This window comes from Notamacropus eugenii, chromosome 4, assembly GCF_028372415.1.
Source record: "Notamacropus eugenii isolate mMacEug1 chromosome 4, mMacEug1.pri_v2, whole genome shotgun sequence".
NCBI classification, from domain to species: Eukaryota; Metazoa; Chordata; class Mammalia; order Diprotodontia; family Macropodidae; genus Notamacropus; species Notamacropus eugenii.
In genome coordinates this window covers 1833866-1853269 of record NC_092875.1, presented here as the reverse complement: position 1 = coordinate 1853269, position 19404 = coordinate 1833866, and the positions used below count along the sequence as shown (strand labels likewise).

The following is a 19404-nucleotide window of genomic DNA, read 5'->3' as shown; positions in this document are numbered from 1 at the left end:
CCTGGAGGCTCCTCAGTGTCCCTGGGAGCTTAGTTACTGCTGGGTTAAGCTGCTCAGATGCCACTCTGCAGCCTGTGCAGACTGTGTGATGCCCACAAGGTGGCTTCCTGGGCATGGTCATTTCCCCTTTACAGCTGAGCCACCTCCTGGCTCTGGGGGCTCCTGTGGCTGACTCCACTTACTGGTGGGCCCTTTGTCTCCCAACCCATGTAGTCATCTGGGGATTTTGTCCCTGAAATCCACACCTAAAGATCAGGAAAGAATAAGCACAAAAGAAAAAAGGGGGAAAGAACCTCTTTGTAAAAAACTGTTTCTAGCAACTCTTTTTGTAGTGGCCAAGAACTGGAAGTTGAGGGGATCCCCAATCACAGGGCAAGGGTTGAGTAAACTGTGGTGCACATACGCTATATATGGAGTACTAGTGTGCTATAAGAAATGATGAGCAGGATGCTCTCAGAAAAACTTGGGAAGACTTCTGTGAACGGATGCAAAGTGAGTGGAACCAGGAGAACATTGTATACAGTAACAGCAACATTGTAACAATCAACTATGAATGACTTCGATATTCTAATATTGGATACAATGATCCAAGAGCATCCCAAAGAACCCATGAGGAAACATACTATCAGCCTCCAGAGAAAGAACCAATGTTGTCTGAACACAGTCTGAAGCAGGCTATTTTTCATTTTCCTTCCTTCCTTCCTTCCTTCCTTCCTTCCTTCCTTCCTTCCTTCCTTCCTTCCTTCCTTTCTTCCTTCCTTCTTTCTGTCTTTCTGTCTTCCTGCACAAAATGTTTTACATGATTGTACATGTATAACCTGTATCAGATTCTTTATCATCTCAGAGAAAGGGAAGGAAGAGAGAGGTAGGGATAGAATTTGGAACTCAAAACTTAAAAAAAAGTTTACAATTGTTTTTATATGTGATTGGGGGAAATAAAATATTATTTTAAAAAAAGAAATAGGCTGCTTCTCCCTTCTTCTCCCCAGCAGCTCAGAACAATCCTGGCACCCCCTCTGGAAGGAAGGCAAAGGCTCAGTGAGAGGAAAAGCCTCGGGGTTACTGTCAGCTGCTTCTGAGGCATCAGCTGACCAGCCCAGTAGCCAAGTAGGGAATTCTCCATCATCATAATGCCAGTTATCTCCGCCATGATGGTTGGGGAGGTGCCGTCAGACCAGCTTTCCATGCAATTCTTTGAATGCTAGGACCAGATGGGGGAGTCTCTGCTCAGGCTCCAAGGGCGAGGGTCTCTTTGGCCAACCTGGCCACATCACAATCAAACTGAAGAATCTGAGGGCTCGAACCCAGCCCTGACTAGTTGGATCAGTGACCAGTTAGTTTCTGCTGGAGGCCCCCCATTCCATCATCTGCCCCTTCCATGGTGGGACAGCTCTCCTTAGAGGGGGAAGCGTTTCCCGAGTGAAGCCTGAATTGGCCAAACTTCCAGCCACCTGTTCTCCTGCTGCCCTCTGGGACCAAACCGAATAAGTCTGCTGTGTCTCTCACGTGTGAGTATTGTTCCGTTATTTTCAGTCACGTTCAAGTCTTCGTTTCTTTGGCAGAGATACTGGACTGGTTTGCCACTTTCTTCTCCAGCTCATTTTCCAGAGGAAGAAACTGAGGTCAATAGGGTTAAGTGACTTGCCTAGGGTCACACAACTAGTGAGCGTCCAAGGTCATATTTGAACTCAGGAAAATGGGTCTCTTTAACGCCAGACCAGGAGTTCTGTGCACTATTGGCGCCACCTAGTGACGGGTTCCTCACATAACAGACTTTAAATACTTGAAAACAGTTATCCTGCAGCTCCAGGCCCCACTTTTTTAGGCTAAACATACCAAATTCTGTGAATCCTATCATGAATGCAAAGACATTCAGCTTCCTGACTGCCCTACACTGGGCACTCTCCAGCTTATTAATGTCCTTCCGAAAATGTGGTGCCCAAAACTGACCAAAGGTCCAACGAGGATCAAGGACAGAGGACAGAGCATCCCCCTTTGCATTTCGGGAATCTGTACCTTTCTTGCTACAGGCCAAGGTGACTGGCTTCCATATTTTCCTGCTAGCTCCTATTGAGCTTGTGGTCCACTCATACCCTCACATCCTTTTTGAGAAAACTGCTGTTATCCTTGTCGACCTCAACTTGTTCTTGTAAAGGTGATCTTTTGTGCAAGAATTTGCACTTATCCCTTTAAAATTTCATTTTATTAGACTAATCCCAGGCTCTAACCCAAAGGTGGGGAACCTGCAGCTCCAAGTGGCCCTCTAGGTCCTCGGGTGTGGCCTTATGATTGAGTCCAAGTTTTAGAGAACAAATCCTTTGATTAGGCAGATTTGTTTGGTGAAGTTTGGATTGAGTCACAGGGCTGCACCTGAGGACCTAGTGGGCTACGTGTGACCCTGAGGCTCTGCATCTGTTGAGGGCCCTTTGGATCTGTGCTCTACCATCTAATCTTCTGTCAACTCTCACTAATGCCAGCTTTAGGTCATCTTCAAATTACGTGAGTGTGCTCTTTTTGCCTTTAGCCAAGTATTGAGAACAGGCCAAACTCAGATCCTTGAGGTGCAGTGAAGGCACTGAACCATTAGCAGACATTCTGAGTTGCCCAGTCCTGAGCCCCACCAGTTGAGAATAGGGAGAGCATGCTGGGCAGGTACTTCACTCTAATCACACCTTTCTCCCTCCCCTTCTCCTTCATTTAGTGATCTTGGCCAAAAGGAAGTGAGTGTGAGTCCTCCAGCTCTTGGACAGGACAAGCTGGCTCCATGCAATCACTGCCTCCCTTTCTAGAGGTTTGGCAAGCATCCCTTTATTTTTTGGTCTGAACACCCCAAGAGGACACCCTTTGGAGACCTACTACTGATAAGTAACAAGGTCAGTAATGACCAGGGAGTGACTGGGATGTTCCCATGACGAAGGTTTTGGAGCTCTTGTGGACATCTAATGTGATACAAAGCACAGCCAGCCAGAAACCAACAGTCCCTACAAACAGGGTCTCCCTTCTGGCCTCGCCAAGGGAGAGCAAGATATGTGATGTGCCCACCAGGTGGCGCTGTACTCAAGCCAGCCACCCAGTGGTCTCCTGAAGGTCTGTACTCAGATGTCCAAGGTTCTCTCTCACCCCCTGTACCACAGCCCACTCCCCAAGGGATGGGTAAGAAAGAAAGGACCCCTCACTCCCCACTGCTGCATCCTGAATTCTAGCCTCAAAGGCGAGAGGAAAAAAAAACAGAAATCTCTGATTCTGCCCCTCCCTTGCTCTGGGCTGCCAAGTTCAGGCCCCATGCCTCAGTCAGGTCAAGTCAGCAAGCACTGATTAAGTACCTACTGTGTGTCAAGAACTGAGGAGACAAAGGAAGGCAAAACTAGCACCTACCTTTAAATGGATCACAGCCTAATGGGGAAGGTAGACTGTGGACAGTCATGTTCATACAAAAGAGATTCAGGGTAAAGGGGAGGGGGTTTTCACAGGGGAAGGCATTAGCAGTTGGAGGTGGCACTGAGGACAGCCTCCTGAAGAAGGTAGGATTGGAGGGTATTCCAGGCATGGGGGAACAGCCCATGCAAAGGCATGGAGTCTGGAGATGAAGAGTCATGTGCAAAGAACTGTAACATTGAATGAGTGAAATCCTTATTAAGGGGTTACTGTGTGCCTAGCACAGTGCTAAGTGATAAAACAGAACAGTCAGACAGTCCCCTGTTTTGCAGGGGTTTCCATTCTTATGGAGGAGACTGCTGAGAAGAAAGGTTTCTGTGTCAGAGGGCATGGTCCTGAGGATGCAGTGGCCAAACAGGTAGTCAGGCCTTTTCCCCTGTGTCATCTGCACTGATAAAAATTCTATCCACTTCTGTGGTTGAATCATCAGGCCAAGGAGGTTGGTGACCAGGACTCTCCCCTTGGAGTCCTCAGTAGCTGTGGTTGTAGCTCCTGCAGGAGCGGTCAGTCCTCAGGCGCCTCTCCAGAAGGCCTGCCTTCCAGGAGGTTGGCTGAGGTCCCTGGCTGGAAGCCTGGCCATTCCCAAGAATCTTGGGCTCAGAGTCTGAGGGGAGACAGTGGTCAAGGCAGAAGTGGTGGTTTGACGCTCCTGGCACACGCTGTCTCCAGTATCTCCCTCAGAGTGCCTGGTTCCTTTGGTTAGGCTGTGTTGACTATCCTATGAGTGGCAAATGGTTGGTATTTGGTGGGGATGACTGGTCCCTTGTCCATAGGAGCTGCCTCCCTGGATGACAGCCTAAGCTTGGAGTTTGGGGAAGATGGCAGAGATAGTATGGAATCAGGGTCACCAGCAAGAGGAACCAGTTTCAGGGAAAGACTATGGTGATAGAACACATTGAATCTGTGACGCTATTGGAACATTCTAGTGCTGTTGCCTAGTAGGTGTGTTAAAATGTGACAGAATTGGGCCAAACAGAACCTTATGGTTCTGACACATATTAGGTACTCAGCATTCTTTGAATGAATGAATGAGCTAGTCTTCTGCCTGGCATTGAATCCCACCCCGCATAACTGTCTCCCATCCTACACTCCCAGCTTGACCCCTTCTACTGGATCTTTCCTACTTCTGATAAACATGCCCATGTCTCCTCCATCCTCAGAAATAACCCTCATTTGATTCTTGTGGCTAGCGTCCCTTGATGGCTTTGGGTTTTGTCTTCTATGCTGCAAGAACACCAAAGTGAAATTACTATGTTGGGGTCAAGACTGTGGCTGAACAGACCAATACAAGCTGGGAAGACTGTACCATAGGTCGGACATAAATGGTCCATATGACCATTTGGGAGGGAGATATCTCTAAATTTGTGTATCTCACAATTCTTTAGCCTTTTACCTTTGTGGTTAGAAGCAGTGAAAGGGCCATCTACAATCAATTCCTCAGCTTTCTCTCCTACCCTTACAATCTGGCTTCTGATGTCAACCTTCCACCCAAACTGCTCTCTCCAAAATTATAAGTGGTCTCTAAGCTGCCAAATTCAATGGCCTTTTCTCCTTCCTCATTCTCCTTGACCTCTCTCCTCCTGGATACTCTTTTCTCTCTAGGATGTGGGGAACCCTCAACAAATTGAATATGGGGGTGAAAGAGGGCGGGTAGCTGAAGAAGACTGCTCCATTGGATTAGGCAGAAGATCATTGGTCATCTGGAGGAACAAAAGGTCAAGATATCAAAGGAATCGATGAAAAAATGGGAAGGAAGGTGGCCTAGCAGTACTCGCCACAAAGCCATAATAATGAAAACAATTTGGTAAGAAAGAGAAAGACTGAGATCCACACAGGAGCAAATAAGCAAAGTAACCTAGTGCTTGACGGACCCCAAAGCATCAGATATCGGGGCAAGAGGACACTATTGGACAAAACTGTGGGGAAAACTGGAAAACAGTATGGCAGAAATCAGATACAGACCAGCATTTATACCATCCCCCAAGCTAAGGTCAAAATGGGTACATGATTTAGAAATAGAGGGAGATACTATAAGCAAATTAGGAGAGCAAGGAGATCTACGGGGAAGGGAAGGATTCATGACCAAACAAGAGATAGTGGACATCATCAGATGCAAAATGGATAATTTTGATTGCATTAAATTAAAAAGCAAAGTCATTGCAACCAAGATTAGAAGGAAAGCAGAAAGCTAGGAAACATTTTTTACAGCAAGTGTCTCTGATAAAGGTCTCGTTTCTAAAAATATATTGAGAACTGAGTCAAGTTCATAGGAATACAAGTCATTCCTCAGTTGATAAATGGTCAAAGGATATGAACAGGCAGTTTTCAGAGGAAGAAATCAAAGCTATCGATAGTCATATAAAGAAATGCTCTAAATCACTATTGATTAGAGAAATGCAGATTAAAACAATTCTGAGGCACCACATCACATCTATCAGATTGACTAACATGACAAAACAGGGAAATGATAAATATTTGAGATGTGGGAAAATCAGAATGCTAATGCATTTTTGTTAGAATTGTGAACTGATCCAACCATTCTGGAGAACAATTTGGAACTACACCCAAAGGGCTATAAAATTATGCATACCCTTTGATCCACCAGTACCACTTCTAGGTCTGTATCCAAGAGATCATAAAAAGGGGGAAAGGACCCACCTGTAGCAGCTCTTTTTGTGGTAGCAAAGAATTGGAAATTGAGGGGATGCCCATCCATTGAGGAATGGCTGAACAAGCTGGGGTAGCTGGATGTCATGGAATACTATTGTGCTATAAGAAATGATGAGCAGGCAGACCAGAAAAACGTGCAAAGACTTAAATAAAGTGATGCTGAACCGGGAGAACATTGTACCCAGTAACAGCAACATTGTGCGATGACCAGCTTTGATAGATTTAGCACTTCTCAGCAATGCAAGAATCTAAGACAATTCCAAGACTAAAGATGGAAAATGCCATCCACCTCCAGAGAAAGAACTACGGAGTCTGAATGCAGATGGAAGCTGACTATTTTTTCTCTTTTTGGTTTTTTTCCCTTTCTTGTGGTTTTCCCCTTTAGTTCTGCTTCTTCTCTACAACACGACTAATGTGGAAATACGTTTAATATGATGGTACATGTACAGCCTATGTCAGATTGCATTTCATCTTGGGGAGGGAGGAGAGAGGGGAGAAACTGGAACTCAAAATCTTATAAAAGTGAATGTTGAAACCTAAAAACAAGTGAATAAATGCTAATTATCTTCATACAAAAAAAGAAATATAAGAGGATTCAATACAAAACAATTAATTTCCATTTGGAGAAAACCGATGTAATAAATTCTACACAATGTTTTCAAAGTCATTCAGCTTTTCTTTTCTTCTCTGCTGTGCCCTTTTTCCTTGATTTTTTTCTCCCTCTCCCCCTCCCAAGAAGACTAGATAGATAGATAGACAGATGATAGATAGATGGATGGACGGACGCGGACGGACGGACAGACAGAGACACAGACAGACAGACAGATAGATAGATAGATAGATAGATAGATAGATAGATAGATAGATAGATAGATAGATAGATAGACAGACAGATAGGTAGACACACGTATACTCATGTATGTCAGATTGTACTATCCTTTTCTGCACCTGTAGTGTTTTTCTTGAGGTGGATGGCATCTTTCTTCTTAGGTCCAAGTCTTTCCATGTTTTTTAAATCACCCCCATCATCGTTCCCTAGACCACAGTCGTATTCCAACCCAATCACATCTTAGCTCAGAGATTGTCTAGGAAAGGTCCCCCCCATTTTCTAACATTCTTTCTCTTCTTGGCTACCCTGGTTTTGTTTATACAAGGAAACTTTAATTTAAAATAATCCAAATCATCCATGCTCCCCTTCAACACTGCTCTTGCTTTATCACATCAAGCCGGATACGGTTGAATCTCCTTCCTTTGCATTTTTAAGTTCTTCACCTTTTGGTCTTCCAAATGAATTCTGTTATTATTTTTTCTAACTCAGTAAAGTTTTTAGTCATTTAATGAGGTTGGCAACGAATGATCGATCAGTTCGGAACGTCGTCATTCTTCCTGTATTGGCTTTACCTCCCCATAGAGGACGCATATTACCCGGAGTCGGCAGGGCACGGCAGGGCTAGCCCCTCTGCCAGAGAAGCCGAGGATGCCCACGGAGCCCAAGGGAGCGGAGCCAGCTAGTCAAGGCCCCACTCCATGGATCTACCAGTCCTGGGGAGACGTCAGCACCAGGAATGCCCGGTGCCCAGGGCCAAGCAGCTGTCTTTGCCACTAGGGAAAGGACAAGGTCAGCCTCCCAGGGGCCCCGCCCCCTCGGCCAGGCCCCACCCCCATTCCCACAGCCCCAGCCTAGGACGCTGTCACCTCCGGGCTTGGCCTATCCTGGTCCCTCGGACCCCGCCATGCCTCGTGGAAGCCGCAGCACCGCTGCGCCTGCCCCATCGGGCAGGTAGGCCCCAGGGGCTGGGGTGGGGCGGCCTGGGGACTGCTGCGGGAGGCGTTCTGGGGGTTGTGGGGGGCGGCCTGGGCACTGCGGGGAGGGGGGCCTGAGGGCTGCGGGCCAGGTCATGAAGGTCATCAATGCTGGGGGCGGGGGGGGGAGGAGAAAGGCAGACGGGTCCTCCCCCTGAACTTCCCTCCCTCCGCAGCAGCCCGGCTCCCCCCACAGCCCCGGCCCCAGCCCCGAGCGGCGGCCAACCAGGCCTCCTGTCCCAGATGGCATCCACCGCGGCGGGGGTGGCCGTGGGCTCGGCCGTGGGCCACGTGGTGGGCAGTGCCCTGACGGGGGCCCTGAGCGGGGGCAGCAGCCCCCGCCCGGAGCAGGTGAGGCTGCGAGAGCTGGGCTGGGGCTGGAGGGGGCGGAGAGAACCGGGCACCTGCCAAACGGAGCCAGGGGCCAGGCCCAAGGTGGCGGGGGAGGGGTCTGCGTAAGGACCGCCAGGGCCCCTGCCTCCCCCCTCTCCCCCTAATCCCCCATTGCCGCAGAGTCTGAGTGGGGTGCCCAGAACAGCAGAACTCTGGCAGGTAGGGCTTATGGTTAGGCCCTTTTTACAGTTGAGGAAACCGAGGCTTACAGAGACGTAAACCCAGCCCCACTTCACCCCACCCCACCCCAAACACACATGCACACACACTCACACATGCACATATTTACGCACATGCATCTACACAGTTGCATATACACACGCTCACACATGCACGCACACACACATGCTCTCACACTCGCACACACGCTTTCACACACACATGCACACACATGCACACACAGTGGCACATATAGACACATACTCACTTGCACACACACTGGCTGGAAAGTATCAGAGTTAGGAATTGGCCTCCCAACTCCACTCGGCCTCTAAAACTCTGGAGCAGACCTCCCCTTTTTCACATAGAAAAACTGAGGGAGGCCAGAGAAGGGCCGCTAGGAGGCAGTAGAGGACAGGGCCAGGATTGCACCCAGCTCCTCAGCTCAATGATGCGCGCTCCATGGCTGAGAAAGCCTCCCCCACCTCCACCCCACCCCCAGGATCCGAGGCTTCCCCGACGCCCTCGAGGGGCGCCATGGAGCGCTGGGCTCGCAGCCAGCAAGACTCCCGTCTGAGCTCATTTCTGACACTAGCTGTGTGACTCTGGGCAAGTCACTTCACCTTGCTGGCCTTAGTTTCCCTATCTGACAGAGGAGAAGGAAATGGCAAACCACTCCAGCAACAGGGTCACAGAGAATCAGACAGGACTGAAAGGAACCCCAACCACCACATAAAGCTGCCTTCGTGCCTCTGGGAAGCAGTCATAGAGAAGGCAGCATGGGAGGAGCGGGGTTGAGTCAGCAAGCGCTGGTGAAGTGCCTACTGTGTGCTGAATGCCCAGGCTTTGACCTCGGGGAGCTCCCAGTCTGAGGTGTGTAGGAGACCCAGGCAGAGAAGCCAAGTAGGGCTTAAGGGGGATGGGGAAAGGTGAGGCAAGGAGGTGGAGGTGAGGAGAGCAGACAGCCTAGGCAAAGCCTGGAGGGCCCAGTCCAGTGCCCTGGAGGTCTCTGAGCAGAGGCTGAGGGTGGGTGGGTGCTGCTTGCTGGGGGGAGGGATAGGTCCCTTCCCTCTCTGCTGAGGGTAAGGGCAGCTCTCTTCCCTCTCTGAGTGGCTCTCCCTGGGGTTCCCCAGGCCCCCCAGGCAGCACCACCAGCCCCCTTGAGGCCCTGCTACCATGAAATCAAGCAGTTCCTGGACTGTTCTATCAGCCACAGTGATCTGACCCTGTGTGAGGGCTTCAGGGAGGCTCTGAAGCAATGCCAGTGCAGCTATGGTGAGGTGGGAGAGAGGGGGCTGGGGTGGGAGAGGCTGGGGGGAGCTGGGGCTGGGACAGGGCCTGGGGGTGGGGTAGGCGCAGGACAGTTGGGGGGGCAGACCCTCAGCAGAGGGATGAAGACCCCCCAGGACATCATGGCCCATCCCCGTTGCCCACGAGCTCCTCTCCTCACAGGCCTAACCACCCTTCTGTGAAGCCAGACACAGCCCTCCATGGGGTACCCCCCTCTGCCAACACCTCCATTGCCCATAGCAGGAGATCAGCTGACAGGAGCCAGTCCCCTCTGGAGATGTTCTAGGGAAGGATCCAATTAAAGGGATCTCTTTTCCTTCATCTGTGTCCGGCTCTGTCTGGCCCATCAAGGACCTCCTGACCTCTGATATCTTCAATCCCTCCCAGTCCCCCCACCTTCCCCACTCCCCCCATCCAGGGCCCACTATGGACACCAGGGGCGGGGGCTGGCGCCGCCTGCCCTCTCAGGCTGCTGTCCTTGGAAAAGCATGAGCTGCTGCTCTCTGGGCTTTTGGGGAGCCAGCCATGGCTGGTCCAGCCTCCCTGACCAGGGCTTTGCCTGGCCTTGCTCACCATCCCCATCCATCCCCACCATTCCCATGCACTGAATCTTTATTTTTTGGGTGACCATGGGTGATGAGGGCTTGCCGGGGGTTGGGGCTGAGTTCTTATAGGATCCTCAGGCATACCCCTGGGCAGGGTAGGCACTCAGGCCCCAGGTGTAGGCACTACCCTAAAGTCCTGTCCACTCCTGTGCCCCCCACATGGAGACAGCAGATCAGAGAGGAGCTTCAGAGTTGGGCTTGGGCTGGGGGGGCTGGGCCTGGGCTGGAGGAGACTGGGCCTGGGCTGCGGGGGATTGGGGGGGCTGAGCCTGGGGCTAAGGAGGAGGGCTGGGAGGACTGGACCTGGGCCTGGGGCTGGCCCATGTGAGCCTGGGGTTCACTTTGCCTCAGGACCCAGAGAAGTAGGAAAGAGCTGGCCAGGGTTGGCCCCTGCCTTTCAGGCTCTGCCTCCTGTCTCTGCCCAGGCTGCCTGCCCACCTAGGGGCCACCCCCTAGGAAGAAGGTGGAGGTTGGGAGGTACCCATAGGGACCAGCTGTGCACTGATGGCTGCCCTCTGCCAGATAACCTGACCTCTCCTGGATCAGTAGTCCTCCCCTGTCTCTATCTCAAAGTCCCACTGAACTGGGCCTTTCCCTTCAGTCGGATTTGACCAATGCTTCTAAAGTGCCCGCCTCCTGCAGTGTGCCAGGCCTGACACAGTCACCATCCTACTAGGGTCGGCCAAGGCCAGGTGATCAAGGATGGAAGGAAGGATGAGTGGAGGAACAGGGCTGTAAAGAGAAGGAGACACAGGAGCTGAAGGAAGGAAAGGAGGGAGGGCATAGTAGGATCTCAGTCTCAGACAGTGGTCTCATCACTCCCTTCTTGGCTAGCCCCAACTTTTTTCTAGGTCCCTCCCACTTCAGCCAGGGGCTAGTTGAGCCCAGGTTGGGAGCCCAGCGAGGAAGGTGGTGAACAGCAGGGATTACAGGCAGTCATCTTGGGCCAGCCTTTGTGCCCCTGGGGCAAGGGGCTCTAGGGGAACCCCAGCCCCCTGGCATCAAGGGAGGAAGAAGCCCAGACCAGGTGGGCAATGGCCTATGGTCACCCAGATCTACAAAAAGTAGCCATGCTCTGAGGCCAGGCTAGGGCAGTCCAGGGGCTCTGCTTCCCCAGACTCCACCCTACCTGGGCCTTCCATGGAGGACTCCCCAGTGAATGGGCAGCAGGGAACAGGCTGAGGCCATGGCTAAGTCTGACATAGGAGCTGAGATTGGTGGGCACTGGGGACTGGGAGGGCAGGTGGTGCTAGGGCTCTGGCAAGGGTCAGGGTAGGGCCAACTCAGGGTCATGCTGAGCCCACACTGGGTCTGAGGCTAGGGCAAGACTTAGGGCAATTTGGCCCATGCCATCATTGGGATCCAGGAGACATCAAACCTCTGCTAAGACTAAGGGTGTAACCCAAGGGGGCCAGGGTCAGTCTATACCAGACATGGGGTTCAGGGACCAGAGTTCTCCTCAGGGCGCGTCTCGTCTCAGTCTGGTCCTGGGACCACATGGAGATTTGAGGCTCAGTCTCACCACAGCCAGGTCCCAGTGGTTGAGGCTGGGATGGGCCAAGCCTCAGGGCTCGCTCAGTCTGGGGCTGCTGAGTCAGAGTCGACCAGGGTCAGGGCCCAGTCAGGCAGCTGAGTCAGCCCAGGCCAGGGTTAGGGATCAGCCTCATTTCAATCCAGCCCAGAGATTCGGAAAGCCCACACCCCCATTTTGCAGAGGTGGAGCAGAGAGGACTTGGTCCCACTGGCACAGCTGGCAAAGCAGCTGCCCCTGCTCCCTGCCCCCCACAACGTGGGCATTTCTTCCCCTGGGCTGTCTCCTTTTGAGGCACACTGGGCAGCCACTCCCCTTTGCCCTAGGCCTCCTCCTGGTCCCTCCCTACCCCAACCCCTCACTTGTCCCATCTTGGGACATCAGTCCAACCTCAGTTTCCCTTCCATGAATGAATGACCCAAGCCCCTGGCCTTGGTTCAGAGGGACCTGATCACCTTCTCTCTGGCCAGCACCTGTTGTTGTCTGGCTCCTGGGAAGAGGGCCCTGGTTGGTCCCTGAGCAGCCCTGCCTTCCTGGCTGCCAGGAGCTCAGGGCAAGTAGGAAGTGGCTGAGCCCAGGCCCAACAGGGGCCTCTCAGGGCTGGATTCTGCCCCCTCCCTGTGCCACTATGGGCATCACTGGGCATGACAGCCTCAGTTCCTCCCTCCTTACTCTGTTATTAGGACTCAGAAGGCCTGGGCAGGGTAGGCTGGCTCAAGGCACGGCTTTTAGCAGGACCTCCTCCTGTCAGCCAGTGGAAACCGAATCCCCAAAGGAAGCTCACAGGGTTGGGGCTGGATCTTAGAGGCCCCTTTGGTTTCTAGGGAGGCACAAGACTGTCCCAGGGAGTCCAGGATCGCCCTGTTCTCCGAGCACAAGTTCCATTTCCCGGAGAAGAAGGTTGAGCACTGAGAGGGGATTTCTGTTCAGGAAAGGGCTGGGCTAGGGTAACTACTGGAGACATTCTAGAATTCTGGGACAACCCAAGGGGGGATAGCCTGGAGGGGTTTCTAAAGGCCCCAGTATTTGCTCCTGGAAAGGGCAAGGACCTGGAAGCCACAATGAACCCCAGACATGGTGCCAGTCCTGGTACCCACTATCACCCTCAGACATAGTGCCAGTCTGGTCCTGGTACCCATGATCACCCTCAGAGGTGGTGCCAATCCAGGTCCTGGGGCCTCCAATGACCCTCAGATGTGGTGCCAGGCTCAGTCCTGGTACCCCCAATGACCCTCAGACATGGTGCCAGTCCCAGTTCTGGTGCTCCCGATGATGCTCACACATGATGCCAGCCCTGGTCCTGGTGCCCACTGTCACCCTCAGACACAGTTCCAGCCTAGGTCCTGGGAGGCTGCAGGGAGGGCCAGGGTCAGTCTGGCAGGTGGGTCCAGCACATTTATTGCCTGAATCAGCAGCTTGTGGCAAACACAGAACCAGGGAGACCCTGCCCTGCCCTGCCCTGCCCCTCATCCCCTGGGATGAGTCCTCGGAGTCCCTGAGTCCTAGGGCTCCTGCCTGGCCCAGCAGCTGCCTGAGGCCTAGCTCAGTCAGTAACCGGCAGGCACGCCCCCCTTACGGGAGTCAGAGGCAGCCACCCAACCATCAGGGGTGCTCGCAATTGCCTGAACCACAGCGATGAAGTTCTCGGCGGTCTGGGTGTTATGCTTCCGGGCCCTGAGCTCAGGCCCCACGGCCTGGAACAGAGAAGGGCAGCTTGAGCCCAGCAGGATGAGGGCCGAGGCTGGCACATCACAGGTCCCCCATCCCAACTTCCCAACATACACCTACTCCACAAGGGAGCATCTGGGGCCAGGGAGGGAGGGAGGGGAGGGATTGTGGCTGGTCCCAGGCCCCCACCTGTTTCTGCCTGTCTCTATCTCTCTCTGTGTCTTTCTGTCTCTGTCTCTGTCTCTCTGTCTCTTTCTGTCTCTGTCTCTGTCTCTCTGTCTCTTTCTGTCTCTGTCTCTTTGTCTCTGTGTCTCTGTCTGTCTCTCTCTGTCCCTTTGTCCCTGTGTCTCTGTCTGTCTGTCTGTATCTCTCTCTCTCTCTCTCTCTCTCTCTCTGTATCTGTATCTGTATCTGTGTCGGTCTGTCTCTGTCTCTCTGCTTCTCTCTCCCTCCCTCCCTCTCCCTTGCTCTGGCTCAAAGCCCCTTCTGCCATGGGGAGAATGGTAACTGAGGGCTCTGCATCCTGCCTGGACTCTGGAGGTCCCCCCTTCCCCTGAAGGCCCCCTCTCCCTGACACACCTTTTCCAACTGGTCCTCGAGGGTCGTGATGTTGGGGAGAAGCTGGTTGTGAAGCCGGGGCTCTTCCACTGTCCTCTTCACGTCGTAGCCAAACCAGAGGTGGCTGATGATGGCCTGGGGAGGGAGGGACAAGGGCAGGTGTAGGGGAGGTCTCAGGACCAGCGCCTTCCCAAGCGATGCCCACCAGGGGCAGCAGCCATCGCTGGTCTTGGCACGATCTGACTGCAGTGTGTATGCTGGTAAATGACCTTCCATATGCCAGCCCCATGGGCCTGCCAGGACCATCTGGGGCTGCATGGGGACACCCAGCTGCCCCCTGAGGAGGGGGTATTCTATGTCCTCTTAGCAAGGACAGGAGGGGCCCTAAGGGCTGTTCCCTGGGAGTGAGTCCAGTTCAGCCCGGGAGCATCACCAGGAGCAATGATCAGCTTCCCAGTCATTTGCCCAGTCCAGAAGTGAGAGAGAATGAGCTCGCTCTCTGAGGCACATGCTTCTTACTGTCTTTCCTCTTGGAAATTGGAGGCAGAGCCCAGGTCCAAGGAGGGTGGAGGCTGTAGTATGGGCTCCCACTTCCCCAGTCCCACCCCAGATCCCTTGGGCTTCTTGGGCAGCCCCACCATGCTGCTGACCCCGGGCCTACTTTGGACCATCCACTGACTCTGCACCCTCACAGGCCTTGGCAGAGAATTAAGCCCTGTTCTCACCCCCTTCAAATCTCCTTAGAGACCGGCTTGTGCCCTCCAGTAAGGCTACTAAGCCAAGTCTATCCCCTGGGGTTCTCTCCAAGGTGCTGATCTCTGGGAACTCCCCTGGAGACCCTGAGCCATTCAAGGCCTCTGTTCCCGTTTGGCAGAAGCCCTTGGATCCACCCACCCAGATGCCCACCTGAATGCCCACTCCCCCCTGCTTCCTCCTGAAGATCAGAGCAAGAGGCTTTGCCAAATGCTTGGCTAGAATGTGTGAGTCCTTCCCCCCATGCCCCACCTTGCAGGCCTGGCACAAGAGGAAGCCTAGGGCCTAAGAGAGAGGCACAGGGTGGGCATGAGCAGGAGGCATGGGGAGAGCATGAGGAGGCTGCAGGTTTTCTGTGGCCCAAGCTCTGTCAGCGCCCTCAGGCACCTGCTCACCCTTACCCCCTCCTCTGTCATCAACACAGATCTGTCCAAATTCCTCCTCTGCTCAAAGCCTTTCGATGCCACCCTACTCCTGAGAGCCTGGCATTCAAGGCCCCCTCCCACACTCACAATGTTCCTCAGCCTTCCCTGGGCACCTGGCCCTCCTGGGCTGGGGTGTCAGGGACAAATACCTTCCTGCCTTTGTCGGGGCAAGTGGAGATAAACAGTGGGGTGGGCAAGGGGTCAGACAAGGCCACACTGAGAATCCTTATCCAAGAATCCATCTGGAGTGGTGAACATGGGACTGGGAAGGACTTAAGGGAGGCTTCAAAGGGTCCAGGAAGTACCCACATGCACTAGCCCTGCCCCACTACCAGGGCTGCCTACCAAAGCTGTGGCTGTAGTGATGTGTGTCCCCCCAGCTGCACCAACCACCATCTTGACCTTCTTGTCCTTGCCCACCACGATCGTTGGACACATGGAAGAGAGAGGCTGTTTGCCTGCAAGCCACATACATGGCATATACATTACAGATGTGGTCTCATGTGAACTAGGCACATGTCATGAAACTGTGAGCACACATAGGTGTGTCCTGTATACATACATGCACATCCCCTCACACACTCACACTTGCCTGTCCCTGTACTCCAGACACACTTCACACACATGCACATACCCCCTCACCCTCACTCTCACTTGCCCTGTACCCCCCACCCTCACACACACACACACACACACACATTCACACATACACACACACACACACACACACACACACACACACACACATATACCCTCACCCCAGTCGGACACATAGTCACCCAGTCAGGACAAGTGGCCCGCCTCCTCTCTTTCCCCTCACCTCCCTCCCGGCCCCACCAGGGGTACCTGGTGCGATGAAGTTGGCAGGGGATGGAGGGAGCCCAAACTGGTTGATAATGTTGGGGGAGCTGAAGTCGTCCATCTCATCATTGAACACGATGCCGCTGGTCTGGGACAGCATCTTGGAGCCAAAGCTTCAAAGGCAGTTGGGGAACAGAGGCAGCTCAGGAGGTGAACTGGTCCTACCCGCCCAGGCCCCCATGAGGGACTGACTTTTTGGGACCCTAACCTGTCCTAGAGCAGGCCTCTCCCCCTCACCCCACCAGGGATGTCCCTAGTGCCTACTACTGATTGATGGTGCTGGTAGCAGACACAGCGGAGCCATCCTCAGCCACCACGGACAGGTGAGACGTGCCCCCGTCATTGGGCATGAAGTACTCAGGCTCATAGTACTCAGCCTCATGCGTCTGGTTGTCTGTGATCCGAGCCCGGAGCTGGTCAGCAAAGTAGTCTGAGGTCATGTTCTGGATCACCTGTTGGAAGAGCCCTGAAGTAAGGAGCAGGAAGGCCAGGCAGCCACAGGCCGGAGGCCAGGGAGCCACTGCTCTCTCTCAGCCAGAGGCCAAGGAGCCCCTCATCAGTGACACCCACCGCAGGCTAACCCATAGCTCAGCCCAAATAAGGAGAAGGTAGGGCAGCTCAGTGGTCAGCAGGGAGGGTAGGACGGGGGAGGGACAAACTGGCATGATGGATGGAGAGCTTGGACTGGAGCCAGCTATCCACTGGGTGACCCTGAGGAAGTCACTGCCCTCTCAGAGGCTCGGAGGTCTCTTGGCAATGTCCTGCCAGCTCTGAGGCTCGGGGACAAAAGTGCTTTGTACGTAGGGGCAGCTTCAACCTTCCGGGAGGCAGGGGCTTCAAGGCCAGGATGATCCCACTGCACTCAGTGAGGGGGGTGAGGGCCCCTGGGGCAGGCCCTCCTCCCCCATCCTATCTCCTTTCTGGTCCTCCTGCTCCCCAACCTTCCATCCAGCTGTATCCTGACCCTGTGACTTCCCTCCTTCATCTCCAAGGTCAGGGGCCAATCTCTAGGGCTCATACCCAAAGCCCTCCCCCAGACTCCTCCAACCACCGTTGTCCCTTTCACCATCTCATTCACACATTCGAGCCAAACTGGCCTGGGAGCTGCTCCCTGAACCTGACAGTCCATCTCCCCGCTCCATGACTTTGCCTAGGCCTACCCTCCCTGGGATGCCCTCCTTCAGTAGTAGTGACACCAGTTCCATCGCACTGTCTACAAAGAACTTCATGTCCTTCCTCTCATGAGCCACATGATACCCCAGGGCCTTACAGAAAAGGAAACCGAGGCTCAGTGAGGGGTAGTGACTGGCCCAAGGTCACACAACTGGCTTCAGGAGCAGGATCCAAATCCCAGGCTCTCCAGCCCCACAGGTCAGCTCTATTCTCCCCCACTCTCTGGGGCTCCTCACCCCAGATACATTCACAAACTTGGGGTCCCCCAGGAGCGTCCTCTTGGCGTAGGCGAAGCGGAAAGCTTCCACGATGCGGTGGTAGGTCAGGCCCTTCTGCTCTGGTGTGCCCACACTTGCCTCTGAGAAGTGGTACCCTGGTCCAGGGAGCAGTGGGAAAGTCAGCTCAGGAAAGGCCGACTGTCCCCCACTTCCCCAGACATGGTGCCTGGGCCTGAGGAAGGAGAGGGGTCTGCCCTGATGGAGCCCCTGCCCATCCTGGAGACCAGAGGGGAGGGGAAGCTGCTGGTTAGTATTTGGGGCTTGGGGGTAGAGCGCCAGGTCAGGACAGTGGTTGGCATGGGCTTGGTCAGCAGCCCTAACAGCAGAAGGGCCAGGCAAGTCCAGGCTCCTTGTTGGTGGCTGGACTGCCCCTCCCCCACTCCCACATGTGCAGAAGCCCTCTGCCTGGCCTGCAGCAGTAGCAGCAGCCCCTCAGTGGGGCTGCTCAGGGATGACTCTGGGGAGCAGGGGCTGCTCACCCTTGAGGATGTTCAGGATGAGGATGAGTACAGGGCCACTCAAGGGAGCACTGGGTGTGTAGATGACGTAATCACCCAGGCTGAGGTTCAGGGGGTTCTCGATCACCTCGGCCCGGTAGCTGCTTAAGTCCTCCAGACTCAGGATCCCACCTGGGCAGGGAACAGAGAGGCCATGTCTCCATTGAGGCCTGTAGTTGTGAATTGCCAGGGGGTTCCAGCAGCATTAGCTTAGAGGAGGTGCATGTGTGTGTGGGGGGGGTCATCCTTCAAGGATGGAGGGGGTCCCTTTTCTTCTTCTTAGCAAGTAGAGCTGTTCCAAAGAAGAACGGGCTGGATTGAAAGGTAGTGAGCTCCCTGTCCAGCAGAGGCTGCAGGTGTGTCTACATGGGGTCCCAGGAGATCTCAGCATTGGGTAGAGAACTCAGACTGGGACATCTTATCCAGCCCACACTAAGTAAAATCTCCCTCTCCAAGTTTCTAAGTGCTGAGAGACCAGCCTCTTGGAGAGAGCTCTCCAGGGAGGGGATGATGGTGGCCACCACCTCTGGAGGTGGCCCCTTCTACGCTGGGACAACTCTGATGGGCAACATCTGGCCTCACTTGGCTTTCTCCACTGTTCCTGGTTCTGCCCCCAGCACCAAACCAAGAAGCCTTGTCCTTTCTCCATGGGGCAGCCCTTGAGAGGTATGGTAATAGTTCTGCCCCCCCCCCCCCAGGGGGCAAGGCTTCTCTTTTCCAGACTCCCTCCCATGCAGCAGGCCAGGAGGCCCTGCTCTGAGCAGGCTGAAGACCTCAGAGGCACTCAGGTATGGGATACCAGGGAGACCCAGGACACCAGGGAGCCCCAAAGCCCTTCCCTCAGGCCCCCTAAGAGCCCCCGGCTCCTGGCCCGCCTTAGCCTCACCGTCTGCCTGTACGTCTCGGACGATCTGTTGGGCCACACTCCCCTTGTAGAAGACGTCCGCCCCGTCCCAGGCCAGCTTCTCTAGGGTAACCGCCAGCTGGGGCATCTTCACAGTCTCGCCCTGCCGCAGGATCCTCCCATCCCGACAAAACACTCTGCTGTGGTTTGGGGAGGTGGGAGTAAAGGAAGATCTCTCATTACCTCAGGAGGGGGCCAGTAATCCCTGATCATCCATGCCAACAGACAGCTGGCCCAAACCAGAGAATGATGGGTCACCCCCAGCTTGGAGGGGTTATCAGGGTGGATGGCAGGCCCAAGGCTCCTCCAGAGACCTGGGCTGGGGCTAGGAGAGGGGAGGCAGCTGCAGAGACGGATTCATGCCAGGACCTTTTGGGAGCCAGACAGCAGGGGCAGAGGGC

General features: G+C 54.1%; 2 protein-coding genes across 4 annotated transcripts in view; one reads left to right on the top strand and one right to left on the bottom strand.

Annotated features, from left to right (window-relative positions):
• Positions 1-7617: 7617 nt before the first annotated feature.
• Positions 7618-10071, top strand: CHCHD10 (coiled-coil-helix-coiled-coil-helix domain containing 10). Its single transcript, XM_072606761.1, is given in 5 exon segments — positions 7618-7723; positions 7726-7885; positions 8085-8259; positions 9594-9735; positions 9913-10071. Coding segments are annotated over 5 exon segments (588 nt in total). The 5' UTR covers positions 7618-7632; the 3' UTR covers positions 9933-10071.
• A 3195-nt stretch (positions 10072-13266) lies between these two features.
• The window catches only part of LOC140502747 (glutathione hydrolase 1 proenzyme-like), a 63742-nt gene continuing 57604 nt past the window's right edge, over positions 13267-19404 (bottom strand). For all 3 annotated transcript variants that reach the window (XM_072606716.1, XM_072606717.1, XM_072606718.1), the window contains 8 exons: positions 18986-19143; positions 18082-18231; positions 17561-17697; positions 16416-16603; positions 16137-16264; positions 15636-15748; positions 14134-14247; positions 13267-13580 (listed from right to left, as the gene is read on the bottom strand). In XM_072606716.1, coding sequence (XP_072462817.1) covers positions 13434-13580; positions 14134-14247; positions 15636-15748; positions 16137-16264; positions 16416-16603; positions 17561-17697; positions 18082-18231; positions 18986-19143 — 1135 coding nt within the window. In that variant the 3' untranslated portion in view covers positions 13267-13433. The remainder of the gene's footprint in view (positions 13581-14133; positions 14248-15635; positions 15749-16136; positions 16265-16415; positions 16604-17560; positions 17698-18081; positions 18232-18985; positions 19144-19404) is intronic.